At 36.7% G+C, this 13,563-nt stretch overlaps 1 protein-coding gene across 1 annotated transcript in view; it reads right to left on the bottom strand.

Moving 5' to 3' along the window:
- LOC135113220 (uncharacterized) overlaps positions 1-13,563 on the bottom strand; it is a 633,180-nt gene that overhangs the window by 132,785 nt on the left and 486,832 nt on the right. Inside the window, exon 50 of the mRNA XM_064028389.1 lies at positions 8,683-8,767. Within this exon, the coding sequence (XP_063884459.1) occupies positions 8,683-8,767 (85 nt within the window). The remainder of the gene's footprint in view (positions 1-8,682; positions 8,768-13,563) is intronic.

Here is a 13,563-nt window from a genome sequence, read left to right as displayed (position 1 = left end):
CTTCTGATATTAAGTTGTGTCTATCCATCTATTCTCCAGTCATCTGGCTGTCACCTTCATCACAGCCAAAATTTAAGTATTCCATCTCATTCTGATTATTCTTGTCTTCTCCGCTCTTATTTCTTCTGATATTAAGTCGTGTTTATCCATCTATCTATCTGTTTGCCTGTCTCTTAAATCATCTGTCTGTCTGTCTGTCTGTCTGTCTGTCTATCAGTGTATATATTATTCCCTTCTGTCCTTCATTATTATTTATTATTGTTCTATGTTTATCACATTGTGTGTTATTCTGTGTGTGTTTAATATTTCTGTGTATGTTTACTCATCCATTCTTTCATGATGCACACATCTTTTCATGAAAACATGGTCACAGTCTTCACTGTCAGAAATAATTTCCAATCATTCAAAGCTTGGAGTCGCCCATTCTCTCCTCAAACTCTCAAAATCAATTACACAGTACGTCTGCTCACACCCTAATCCTAACAAGGCAGAAAATAGTGTTTCCTCTCTGAGCTTGGAATTGATCACTCAACTCCAAGATTCAAATTAGTTTACTGGTGACTCACTATCAAAGGATGAGTTATAAAGACTCACACCTAATCTCTTGTTCACCACCTTCCTTGATGCTCCCAACTTCCAGGTTGCAAGTGATATTGAATTCAACAAAACAGATTACATATATGATGTCTGCAAAGTAATATTTGATAAGTGTCTTCTTCCCAGCTCTGAGCCTGTTCATGTACTTGACTCTCACTCACCTGACTCTTCCATCTCAGCTCCTTACCTGCCTTCTCATCCTTCTTCACCTTCTTGTGGACATTTTTATGCTGGACATAATCCTTCTCCACACAGATATCATTATGCTAGATCAAAATTGAGGTCCAGGAATATCACTTGCACTCATTGCAAGCTGCCTGGCAATGTTATCGCACGGTGTAAGGTTGGTCTTGATAACTCAGCAAGACACTCATTCAACCCTGATGCATTTAACTCTGATGCATTCAATCCTGATGCATTTAGTTCCTTCTGCAAAAGGGTAGGTCAATCCTTGCAAGACTGCAGGCAATATCATACACAGTCTCAGATTGTCAGGAAACTTTCCACGTCCTTCTCCAGCCAATCCATCATAGCATCATCAATCCTTAAATCATCCACCTTCTTATGCACCTAAACAGCATACAAAGCACAAGGTATACTTCACCCATCATCCTAACTCAGCAATTCCTTCAGTTAACATTAGATATGCAGGATTATTTAAAGGCATTGTCACAAATGTTACATGTCACTCTGCATCATACAAAGCTTTCTTTGACATGGGTGCTGCTGTTAACCTTATCAAGATGGATGTATTTAGGAGACTTGCTTCCTCTTCTCAGAACCATATCACTGAATTACCTCCTGACATTTACCTCAATGGTATTATCTGGAAAAATTGTCTTATCTAACGGGAAAACACTCTTACCACTGTCCTTATCACCCCAAGAGCCAGGCATATGTGATTATTTCTACACTGTATTTAATGTCTCCTTCAGTGCTGATTTCCTCATAGGCTTCAACACCATGTGCAAGTATGACATCAGCTTATTCCCTGCTATCAATGAAATCGCTCAATGGGATACTTATATTCCTACTATTCTTCCCTATGATACTGCTCCTCTTGCTGGTGTGGTAAAGTCAGTTGCAGCTTTTCCTTCTCCTTGTGACCAGACATTATCCACACAGGATTCTTATGTTACATTATCTAGCTTGTTAGTCTCACAGCCTCCTTCTCAACCATCTTCCCAGTCTAACCACAGTGTAACTTCTTCTAACTGCATTTTGTTAACAGATCCAGTAACACTATCTGAATGTGCTTAATATGTTGTAAATGCTAAGGTTAAGTTTGCTGTATCAGGCACTGACATCCTCTGCTTTGCACAACAATCTCCATGTTAAGGTGTTGAGTTAGAATCTGTTCTTACCACAATCAATAACAAAGGATTCTGCAAAATCTGGCTGAAAAATGTCACATCTATGCCTGTCAAACTCAAAGCAGGTGTGCTACTCAGAGAAGCCTTGCCTTACTCTGAGAAAGTTGTAACCTTGGATTATTTTCCTTCTTCCTCTATTAATAACATATTTGCATCTGACAACCATAACATGTCTTCTCTCCTGCCTATCACAAAAGATCACATATCTGTTCTTGATTTTCCATAATATCAACAAGAATTACTCAATCTCCTCAATTCTTTCAGGAATGTTGTCTCACTCCCTGATGAACCTCTCAGCCACACAGACGTCATCACTCACTCCATCCATCTGACACCTGAGTCCAAGCCATCTTACTCATACATCCTCAGCTACAGGGTGCCACACAGCTACAGAGATCTGCTTGATGAAGCTGTGCAAGGTATGTTGCATCAGGAATGAACCTGCCTGTTCTCCTCATAATGCCCCTTTGTTACTTGTTCCTAAGAAACAAGGCAACTAGTGTGTTTTTGTTAACTTCAGGAAATTAAATGCATCTACTATTCCTGCTGAGATTCTTCAGTCTCTGGGTGATTCAAATGCAGTATTTTCCACCCTAGATTTGCATTTAGGATTCTTTCAGGTAGAACTAGAAGTTCCCAGCATACACTGCTTTCACTATCTCCTCTGGCCAATTCATGTTCAAATGCACGACTCAAGGTCTATATAATTCAACTTCCTTCTTCCCTATGTTTGATTTTTCTATTTACATATCTGTGGAAGAGTTTGGGCTCTTCCTTGCATTTTCTTACTATGTTACTTTCAAAGTTTCTTTCATCTTCTCTTCTTATTATACTATATTCATTCCTTGCCTTTTTGTATCCTTCCCTAGTACTTCTGTTTGGTTTTCTCATCATTTTCTTCCATGCCCTGTCCTTTTTCTTTTTTGCTTCTACACACCTAGCAGTATACCATTCATGTTTCCCAATTTTTAATATATAACTTGGTACAAACTATTGCACCCCTCTCTATACTTGCTCAAAAATATCTCATATTTTTCTTACACTATTTTACCTTTAAATAGCTCTTTCCAGTTCATTTTTCCATAAAATTTATTAAGATCTGCAAAGTTTGCCTTAGCATTGTTCTGTGTCCCATTTCTAAATTGTTCATTCCTGTGCAACACTGTTTCCTCTTGTAGTACTATTTCTATTGTCACATGATTGCTTCTTCCCAGTGGACTCAGACAAAGTATACTTGGTCTACTTTCTAAGGTTTTTATAAACACAAAGTCCAACTGTGATCGTTCTTCTTCTCTGCATCTTGTAGGTTCATTCATCCATTGTCTCATTGTATTCACCATTATGGTATGCATAAGTTCTTCACTCCAAGTCCTGACATTTTTTTTCACTTCTATCTCCTCCCAGTTAATTCCTTTAGTATTGAAGTTGTCTACTAAGAGCACTTTCCTTGATGCAATTTCTTGTTTCTAGTTGCATAGTTTTATATTTATTGGCCTCCTATGCATTAGTTTTTTGGTAGTATGTACATCACAAAAACTTTCCTTTTTTTTTACTTCCTTTGATCTTAATCACAACACTCAAAGTTTCCATCATTCCATCACCATATTCCACTTCCTCAACAACAATATCCTCTTTTACCAAAATCATCACTCCTTCTTCTCCCTTTCCTTTTTTGCCTCGCCTCCATGTACTATAACCTTCCTTTGCAAATCTCATCTTTATTTCCTCTTTTAGTTTGGTTTCTGTCAAACATACCAAATCTGATTTATTGTTCTTAAGGTGGTCCTTAAGTTCCAATAGGCTCGACACCAAACCATCTATATTTGTATACATAATTTTTAAGCTTTCCCATTGTGATCTTGCGTGGCATCTTTGTGCCACCATTTCCTAACTTTCATGTCCACAACTTTCCAAATGAATTTCCTTGCTCGTTCCTGTGTTCTCTCCTCGTTTTTTTTTTGACTATGCCTCTAGTCTCAACTCTTTCAGTTTATTTCTCTCTTCTTTTTTCATGTCTCTTTTTATCTATATTCCCCTCATTCCTTTTACTTTTGCCAATTTTCCTGTTCTTTGTAACACATGTTCTGCTGCTGTTTATGAGATGAATCTTATTTTCATTGGTCTTGTTCCACTTCTATCGTACTTTCCAATCCTATAAACCTCTTCAGTTTTGTTCAATTATCTCCTCTCCTTCCTCTTCCACTTCTGGTATAATTTCCTTAGCCCTTTCACTTCTTTCTCTCTAGCTCTTTTCATGGCTTTTCATGGTTCTTCTCCTTGACCCCAAATACCACCACACACATCTTTCTTCCATGTCTCTCACAAGATTATTTTTCATTTTATTACTTTAATCCCTTCATTTTCCATATCCTTATTGTGTTCCTGTTGCTGTTGCCTTATTATCTTCTCCATATCCACCTTTCGTTGTTGTTCTCTCTCTTCTTTCCAACTTTTGACTTCCTCTGTCACTAGTTCTTTTACTTTTCCAACCTTAATCTCTCTCTCTTGTAAAGCTTTCTTTAACTCCTCATTCTCTTTCTTGAGTTTCTTGATTTCTTCACAGTATTTCTTGTTTAAGTCTACTATTTCTATCACCTCTTCTCTCAGTTCTTTGTTTTCTTTTTTCTTTCCATTTCCCTCTTTTTCATCTCTATTTTCTCACTCGATATCATTTTTACAGTGTCACCACCTACCTCTCTCTCTCTCTTCCTTCCATGTCTTTATTATTGATGCTGAGTTACATATTTCTTCTCTTATTTTCACATTTTCTTCACTTTTCCATTTTTTTATTTGTTTGAGCTACACTGAATCCTTCGAAAACATTTACCATACTGGCCACCATCTTCCCTATTGATATACTGACAATGTTTACCTTTCACTACTCTCCTGTGTGTGTGTATTTACCTAGTTGTGGTTTACAGGAGGGAAGTAATCTCATAGTATCCCATCTCTATATCTATCCAGTTTGATTTTAAAAGCATGGACAGTTACGGCATTGACAAAGTCTTCACCGAGTTCATTCTATCTGTTCACACTTCTATGAGGAAAACTATACTTCTTGATGTCTTTTCTACAGTTAACTTTCTTAAGCTTCTTATTGTGACCCCCTTGTACTCTGTGTGTCTAAATTTCTAAAACATTCTTTTTTCCACATTTTCCATACTATTTATCATTCTATAGATGTTTATTAAATCTCCTCTCTCTCTCCTATTTTTAAGGGTAGGAATTTCCAACATTCTTAATCTCTCTTCTTAGGTCGACTTACTCATCTCTGGAACCATCTTAAAGACTGCTCTTTGTACTCTTTCTAATTTTATAATATTCCTCTTTGTATGAGGAGACCACACCACTGCCACATATTCCAATCTTGGTCTTAACATGAAAATCAACAATTTTTTTATAATTTCTTTATCCAAATATGAGAATGCCATTCTTACCCTTTTTAACAAATTCATCTTCTCTCCAGTAATTTTATCAATGTGTCTGTCCAGAGTCAAATTTTCAGTAACTATTACTCCCAAATCCACTTCCTCTTTTGACTTCTTTAACTTCACACCATCCATGTCATAATGATATTGCATTCTTTTCTTACTCTTACCAAACTCTATTACTTTACATTTACTTAAACTGAATTTCATTTGCCAAGATTTACTCCATGTATTTATCTTATTTAAATCATCTTGCAGTACCATACAGTCATTTGCATTTTTTATCCTTTTCATCAGCTTAGCATCATCTGCAAATAAGTTCATATAACTATTTCTTTATTTATGTCGTTCATATATATTACAAATATTATCAGTCCCAACACTACCCCTGTGGGACACCACTAGTTACTTTTGGCCAAGATGAATTTTGGTCTTGTATTACAGTTCTCATCTCTCTATCATCCAGATAATCTTCCATCCACTCCAGCAGTCTTCCTCCAATTTTTCCATAACTTTTTATCTTCCACAGCAGTCTTCAGTGTGGTACTTTGTCAAATGCTTTCTTAAAGTCTAAGTAGACACTATCCACCCATCCGTCTCTCTCCTGCACAATATCGACTATCCTTGAATAAAAGGACAATAAGTTCATGGAGCATGATCTTCCCCTCCTAAATCCAAATTGACAATTTACTAAAACTTTATCTCTTTCCAAGTGTTCCATCCATCTTTCCTTTATTGTTCTTTCACCTAGTTTTCCTACAACACTAGTCAAGGACACTGGTCTATAATTTAGTGGATTTTCCTTATTTCCTCCTTTGTATATTGGTGTAATATTTGCTCTCTTCCAATCTTTTGGTACTCTTCCCTGTGATAGTGATGTCACCACTTGACTGTGAATTTTATCAGCCAGTTGTTCTCTACATTCTTTCAAAATCCAGTTTGATACTTCTTCTGGACTAGTTGCTTTACTTACATCAGTTTCTTTCATCTTAAGTATTTTTTCATAATTGACTGGAACTGTACTCAGTATATTCCTGACCAACTTATTCCTTCCAGCAACAAACTCCCCTTCCACAGTAAATACCGATCTGAAACTATTGTTCATAACCTCAGCCATATCCTGTGCATCATCATAGATTTTTCCTTCAACTTTCAATCTTGATACACCTTCCTTCTTCTTCATCTTCCCATTAATATGTTTAAGGAATAGTTTGGGTTCATTTATACATTTATCTATTATATCTCTTTCATAGTTTCTTCTCTCCATTCTTATTATCTCAATGTACATGTTTCTAATATCAATATATTCCTCCCATCTGCCCTCAGTTTTCCTCTTTTTCCATCTTTTCCAAGCATTTGATTTACAATTTCTAGGCTCTGCATTTTGTACTGATCCATTCTTTACCCTTTCTACATATCATTCCTCCTTTCTCCACAGCAGAATTATATACCCTTATAAATCCATCCTATTTTTCCCAAACATCTTCTGCTTCTTCAAAATCTTTCCAGTCCAAGGCAACAAAGTCCTTTCTTAATTTTTCAAAGTCAGCTTTACCATATTTAAATCTTCTTACCTTATAATTTTCATCAATGATTACATTTCCATTTTTCAAATTAAATTCCATCAACACATGATCACTTTTACCTAGAGGGCTATCATAGTGTATGTATAGTTTTAATAATTTCCATGTCCTTGGTAAACACTAAATCAAGTCTTGATGGTTTATCTCTTCCACTAAATCTGGTATTACAATCAACTCACTGAGTCATCAAGTTTCCCACTGTCCAGTTCAATAATCTATTACTCCATGAGCTCTCACTTCCAGTAGTTGTCAATGTCTCCCAATTTATCTCCTTGTAATTAAAATCACCAACAATAACTATATCACTACTTTCCATCACTATCTTTTCAAGATCTTTCAACACATCTACCAACATCTCTTCATGCTCTTCTTTTCACCAAGCATTGGTCATATGTCGCATATACACTCCTATATAATTCAATATACTTCCATATCCACTTCTAATCATCACTTGTAGAATTTCAGACTTGTCTTCACTTTTTATTACCTTCTCAACTTTGACACATTTTTTAGTCAGAATTGTAACTCCATCTCCTCCCTTGTCACTTCTATTTTTCATACATAAATCATATTTATTATCACCAATGTCAGGAGTTCCCCATTTATTTTTCCATTTTGTCTCATATAATACAACAATATCCAGTGCGGTTCTGCTTAACAACTTATTTAATTCCATTTTAGTTGACATTAATCCATTTACATTAATATAACATACCTTACTTACTGTTTACTTTACTGTTTACTGTTTACTTTATTCTCATATCTCTTACTCTCCAGAAAACTTCTTCTCCTCCATTCATTGTTCATTTTTTTTGTTTAGCCTCATTTACCAGCTCCTTTTGCTTCAACCTTTCAGTCTCACCCATATCCCTATTTATCCATACATTCTTATATTCTTCATCTCCAGACAACCTCCAAGATCCATTAATTACTTCTTCTGTTTGTACCTGTGTTGCAAAACCTTATTCTTATGGGTCCCATTTTTCCTTCTTCATATTTCCTAATTCTATGGAACTCTTCCACTTGCTTTACTAACTGGCTGTATCTGCCAAGTAGTGAGACAACTCTCGGCTCTGTGATTTATGAAAATGTGGCGGTGTCATCGCCATCTTTTCTCTCCCTTTCTTTCACATGCAAACAGCTGTGAGTATTATCCACATAAAGAACTTGCATGTTCAGGTATGTGAACTGTACATGGAAATATGTATACAATACATAACATATAAGTATTTATTTTTACTATCTGTGACCCCAATGGTAGAAATGCATGACATATATGCAGCAAAAGCATGAAAACTTGGGGAAATGCATAAAAGTTAGGCTAGTAGAAATTTAAGACTCAGCATGAAACTCAAGGATCCTGAAACTTGGATATTATGAAACTCTGGGGGTTACAGTAAATGAAAGCACCCACCCTCAGCCAAGGTTGTGGGGCCTTTATGTTTGGGTCATTACAATATCAATTATCAGTCAAGGATTAAAATAATTTATGTACATACATTAAAAGAATACATACCACTGCACCATGTAGATCATATACCTGTGTTGTTATCAATTCTGATCATATACCTGTGTTGTTATCAATTCTGATCATATACCTCTGTTGTTATCAATTCTGATGCTCTACATGAGGTGACCACTGAAAAAATTATATGAATCATAATGTGATGCCTTGACTCCTTGTGTGTATGTGTCACTTACCTTGGTGAAGTCAGTGCCATCTAGGTTTCCCTCATGAATGAAGGAGTTGTGAAGATGCATCTGGAGGTAGTAAGCATTGGGATCCCTGCAGAGGTTGTAGCAGCAATGAATGGATTGGAAACAATAGTGATATTTATAAGTGGGAAACATAATTGTTAATAGGTCTTTAGTTTTAGATGAGAAAATTTGCCTATCTTCATACAAGGTTGATGTGCCCAAAGAGGTAAGCTGCCTATACATATAGCTCACACCCACCCACACACCCAACTCAGGTCGCTTAGGGTTTATCACTGACACTGGTTGATGTCCTTCTAGAACAATGGGATTAGGTGTGTGGTGCCTTAACTTTACTCACTGATTGGTCTATATCAACAACCAAGGTCAGCTCCTACTATCCATTCTTATCCCAAAGGAGTACAGCTGTGGCATCATCAAGATAATTTCATGAGTGATTCTAACACTCTGTTTAGGAAGGGAACCAGAAATTACCCTAAATCAGATTACTTTCCTGGTACTGACCCAAAATATCTTGATATCCCCTCAACTATTTCTACATAAATTTCTGCAACATTCCCAACTTTAAATCTAAGTGGAACATCATCTCTCCTCTACTAAACCCTATGTTATTTTCCTCACCAAAACACAGTTGCTTGAGGCTACTAACAGCAGCCTCTTCTCTGTTCCCTCCCACTTTATCTTCACTTTCAATCCAAGCATGGATGTTGTGTCTATGTGTACACCAACTTAACTTTCTCTTGTGTTCACACTCTTGAGTCTTCTGAATTTCCTACCATTTAGCTTCAAATTCAAAGTCACTCTCAGATCAAATTAATCTGTGCAGTACATCTTTCATCTATGGAAAATTCATTGACTATCATACTTCCCAGCACATTAGACACACCTTTTTTTTCTTGAAAAGTATTTCTCTCTCTCTCTCTCTCTCTCTCTCTCTCTCTCTCTCTCTCTCTCTCTCTCTCTCTCTCTCTCTCTCTCCCTTCACTGCCCTCCTATCCCTTGCCCCTTATCTCTGACATATAAGGTGGAGAGGAGGTGACAGGGAGGGAGGTTTGATACAAGATGGACAGATGGATGGATGGATGGATGGTTGGATGAAAGGAGGGAGGGAAGGGGGGAGGAGGTCAGGAAGTGGAGAGGGAAGGAAAAGGGAGGGAAGGATGGAAGGAAGGGAGGAAGGAAAGGAGAAAGAAAGAAAGAGAAAGAAAGAAAGAAAGAATGAGAAAGAGAGAGAGAGAGAGAGAGAGAGAGAGAGAGAGAGAGAGAGAGAGAGAGAGAGAGAGAGAGAGAGAGAGAGAGAGAGAGAGAGAGAGAGAGAGAGAGAGAGAGAGAGAAACACACACATGAGCAGTTTTAGATGTGATGGTAGTACTGCACAGCTACAGTGCTGCATCACACTAGATGTGAGGACAAAACACACACATTTAGGGATTCTGACACTCTCTCTCTTTCTATTATTCATCAATGATCTTCTTAACCAAACTTCTTGTCCTATCCACTCCTATGCTGATGATACCACCCTGCACTTTTCCATATATTTTTTGTAAAGGTCCAACCTTTCAGCAAGTAAACATTTCATGCAGGGAACCTGCAGAATGCCTGACTTCTGACCTCTAGAAATTTTCTGATTGGGGCAGAGCAAACTTAGTATTGTTCAATGCCTCAAAAACTCAATTCCAGATATCTATCCCCTCTTCTTCAGTGATATTCAACTGCCTCCCTCTTCTACACTGAACATCCTCGGTCTGTCCTCTATAATCTAAGCTGGAAACTTCACATCTCATCTCTATCTAAAACAGATTTTATGAAGTTAGGCATTCAGTGTGCCTCTGCCAATAATTCTTACCCCCCACCCTCACCCCAACTGCTAACTCTGTAAAGGGGCTTTACCTGTCTATGTATGCAGTTTGCTTCATGTGTATGGGAGGGCTTCCACTCACACCACTATTTTAGAGAATCAAAAGCTCTTCGTCTTATCAATTCTTCTCCTCTAATTGACTGTCTTCAGCCTCTCTCTCTTATTACAGCAATATTGCAGTTCTTGCTATCTTCTACCGCTATTTTCATGTTAACTACTCTTCTGATCTTGTTAACTGTAAACCTCTCCTCCTCCTGCAGCCTCACTGCACAAGACTTTCTTCTTTCTCTCTTTTCTCTTTCTTTCTCAATCATTCATCCCTTTCTCTGGTAAAGTCTAGAACTCCTTGCCTGCTTCTGTATTTCCTTCTTCCTATGACTTGAACTCTTTCAAGAGCGAGGTTTCAAGACACCTATCCTTTTTTTTTTTTTTTATCTGACATCTCTATGGGAACTGGCATTAAGTGGGCCTTTCTTTTTATTAACATTTTTGTTTGCCCTTGGTCAGTGGCCCTCTTACACACAAACACAATCACACATACACACACAAACACACACACACACATACATTTTGAAAGTGACACAGCAAGGAAATGTAAGGAAGAGCCCAAACTCTTCTACAAATATATAAATGAAAAAAAATAAACATAGGGATGACATAAACAAGTCAAAAAGAGAAGGAAGAATTTATGAAACTCCTGAGGAGGTGAGTGAACTAATGAATGAGAGTTTTCAATTTGTGTTTACAAAGAAAACCAATTTTGTGGCACTGAAAATGGTGTCACAGAATGAGGGAATACAGGAGATACAAGTAAAAAGACAAGAAATCAAGAAACTGCTGGAAGAGCTGGATGTTAGAAAAGCTATGGGACCAGATCAAGTAAATGGATGGATATTAAAAGAATGCAAAGAACAAATGGAGAAACCCATATGGGATATAATTAACAGCTTGTTGAAAGAAAGAAAAGTACCAAGGGAATGGAAAAGAGCTAACAGTCACATTATACAAAGGGGAAATAAAATTGAACCATTAAATTATAGACCAGTGTCACTAACAAGCATTGTAAACAAGCTTTGCGAAATAGTAATTAAAGACAGATGTGTGCAATATATAAAAGATGAAAAGATAATTATAGAAAAGCAATTTGGATTCAGGAAAGGGAGATCCTATGTCAGAAATCTACTGATCTTTTATACATGAGTAATAGATGGAGTACAAAAGAGGAAAGGATGGGTTGATGCAGTATATCTGGATCTCAAAAAAGCATTTGATAAAGTTCCCCACAAAAGTCTTATGTAGAAGTTAGAGAATGAAGGACTAAGAGAAGCAACATTGAGATAGATGAAGAATTATTTACAAGGGAGGGAAATGAGAACAGTAATCAGAGACATTAATTCAAGTTGGAGCAGTGACATGTGGGGTACTGCAAGGATCTGTGTTGGCACCTATTATGTTTCAAACACATGTAAATGATATCACAGGGAATCTAAATAGTTATATAAAACCTTTTTGCTAATGATGCAAAAATAGTGAAAATAATAAAGGATGAAAATGACTGCAAGGAGTTACAAAAGGATATTAATAAGATTCATGCATGGAGCCAAAGATGGAAACTAAAATTTAATGCCAGAAAATGCCATGTGTTGGAAATAGAAAAAAGTAAAAAAGAGACCTTCATGGAAGTACAAAATGGGAGAAGAAATAATAATGAAAAGTAATGAAGAAAAAGATTTGGGAGTAATGATCCAGGACACATTATCACCTAAAAGGCATATAAACAGAATATTTGGCTCGACATATAGCTTGTTAACAAACATTAGGGAGGCATTTAACTTTTTAGATAAAGAAATTATGAAGAAATTTATAACAAGCATGATATGACCTAAATTGGAATATGCAGCAGTAGTTTGAGCTCCACACAGAAAAAAAGACATATGGAAACTGGAAAGAATACAGATGATAGGGACAAAGATGGTACCTGAATTGATAGACTTAAGCTACGAAGAAAGACTTGAAAAGATGGGATTACCAGTACTACAAGAGAGAAGAAAAAGGGGAGACCTGATAATAATGTATAAATTAGTAAACAATATAGAAAGAATAGGCAGAAATGATTTGTACCACAGATGGAGGAGGCAGAGTGACGGATGAGGGGGCATCAGAAGAAAATAAAGAATAGTGGATGTTCAAGTGACATCAAGAAATACAGCTTCTGTATCGATCTATTGAAATCTGGAATGACCTGAAGGAAGAAGTGGTTGTAGCAAACATGTTTAAAGAGAAACTGGATAAATATGGTTATGGAGACAGGATAAAATGAGTTTGGCTCATGCCCTGTACAATACAACTAGGTAAATACACACACACACACACACACACACACACACACAATCCATCAAGACATGCAAGGGAGAGAGAAAAAAAAAGAGCTGGCAGGAAAAATCATTACTGCAGTCCAGGACCAAGACCAAGGCTTAGTACATGAGACAGGAAGTACATAGGATTGGAAAATACACAGAAGCAGAATAGAGACCACTGAAGGTGAGAATGAGGTCACAGGTCACAGCAGAAGAAATCCTGGCAAGGCCAGGAAAACTCTCTAAGATACCAATTATATGACCATGTGGTTAAAGAGAGACATGAATTTGGAAAAAGGAAAAAAGAACAAAAGCTGAGAAAAAAAGCTAAGGAAAAAAATGAGAAAAAAACAGAGATGAAGAGTTACTACTGGAGAGTTATGGAGACTCCAGAAATGCTACATGGAAGAAAAAAGGAAGAAAAGAAAAACAGAAAGTGTCATATACTAATATGAATGGACTTATCTCAGTGATTACTGAATCAAATTATTGTTTGGAGCAGTTTAAGCCTGATGTAATGGGAATAACAGAAACTAAACTAAGTGGTCAATTATTGCTGAGTAGTATTGGAAATAGACAGTATGATATTTGGTAAAAAAAAAAAAAAAAAAAAAAAAAAAAAAAAAAAAAAAACAGGAAGGGTAAGCAGGG

Source organism: Scylla paramamosain, chromosome 25 (genome assembly GCF_035594125.1).
Source record: "Scylla paramamosain isolate STU-SP2022 chromosome 25, ASM3559412v1, whole genome shotgun sequence".
Taxonomy (NCBI): domain Eukaryota; kingdom Metazoa; phylum Arthropoda; class Malacostraca; order Decapoda; family Portunidae; genus Scylla; species Scylla paramamosain.
Note: the sequence above shows the minus strand (reverse complement) of the source record. Positions and strands in the feature narration are given on the sequence as shown.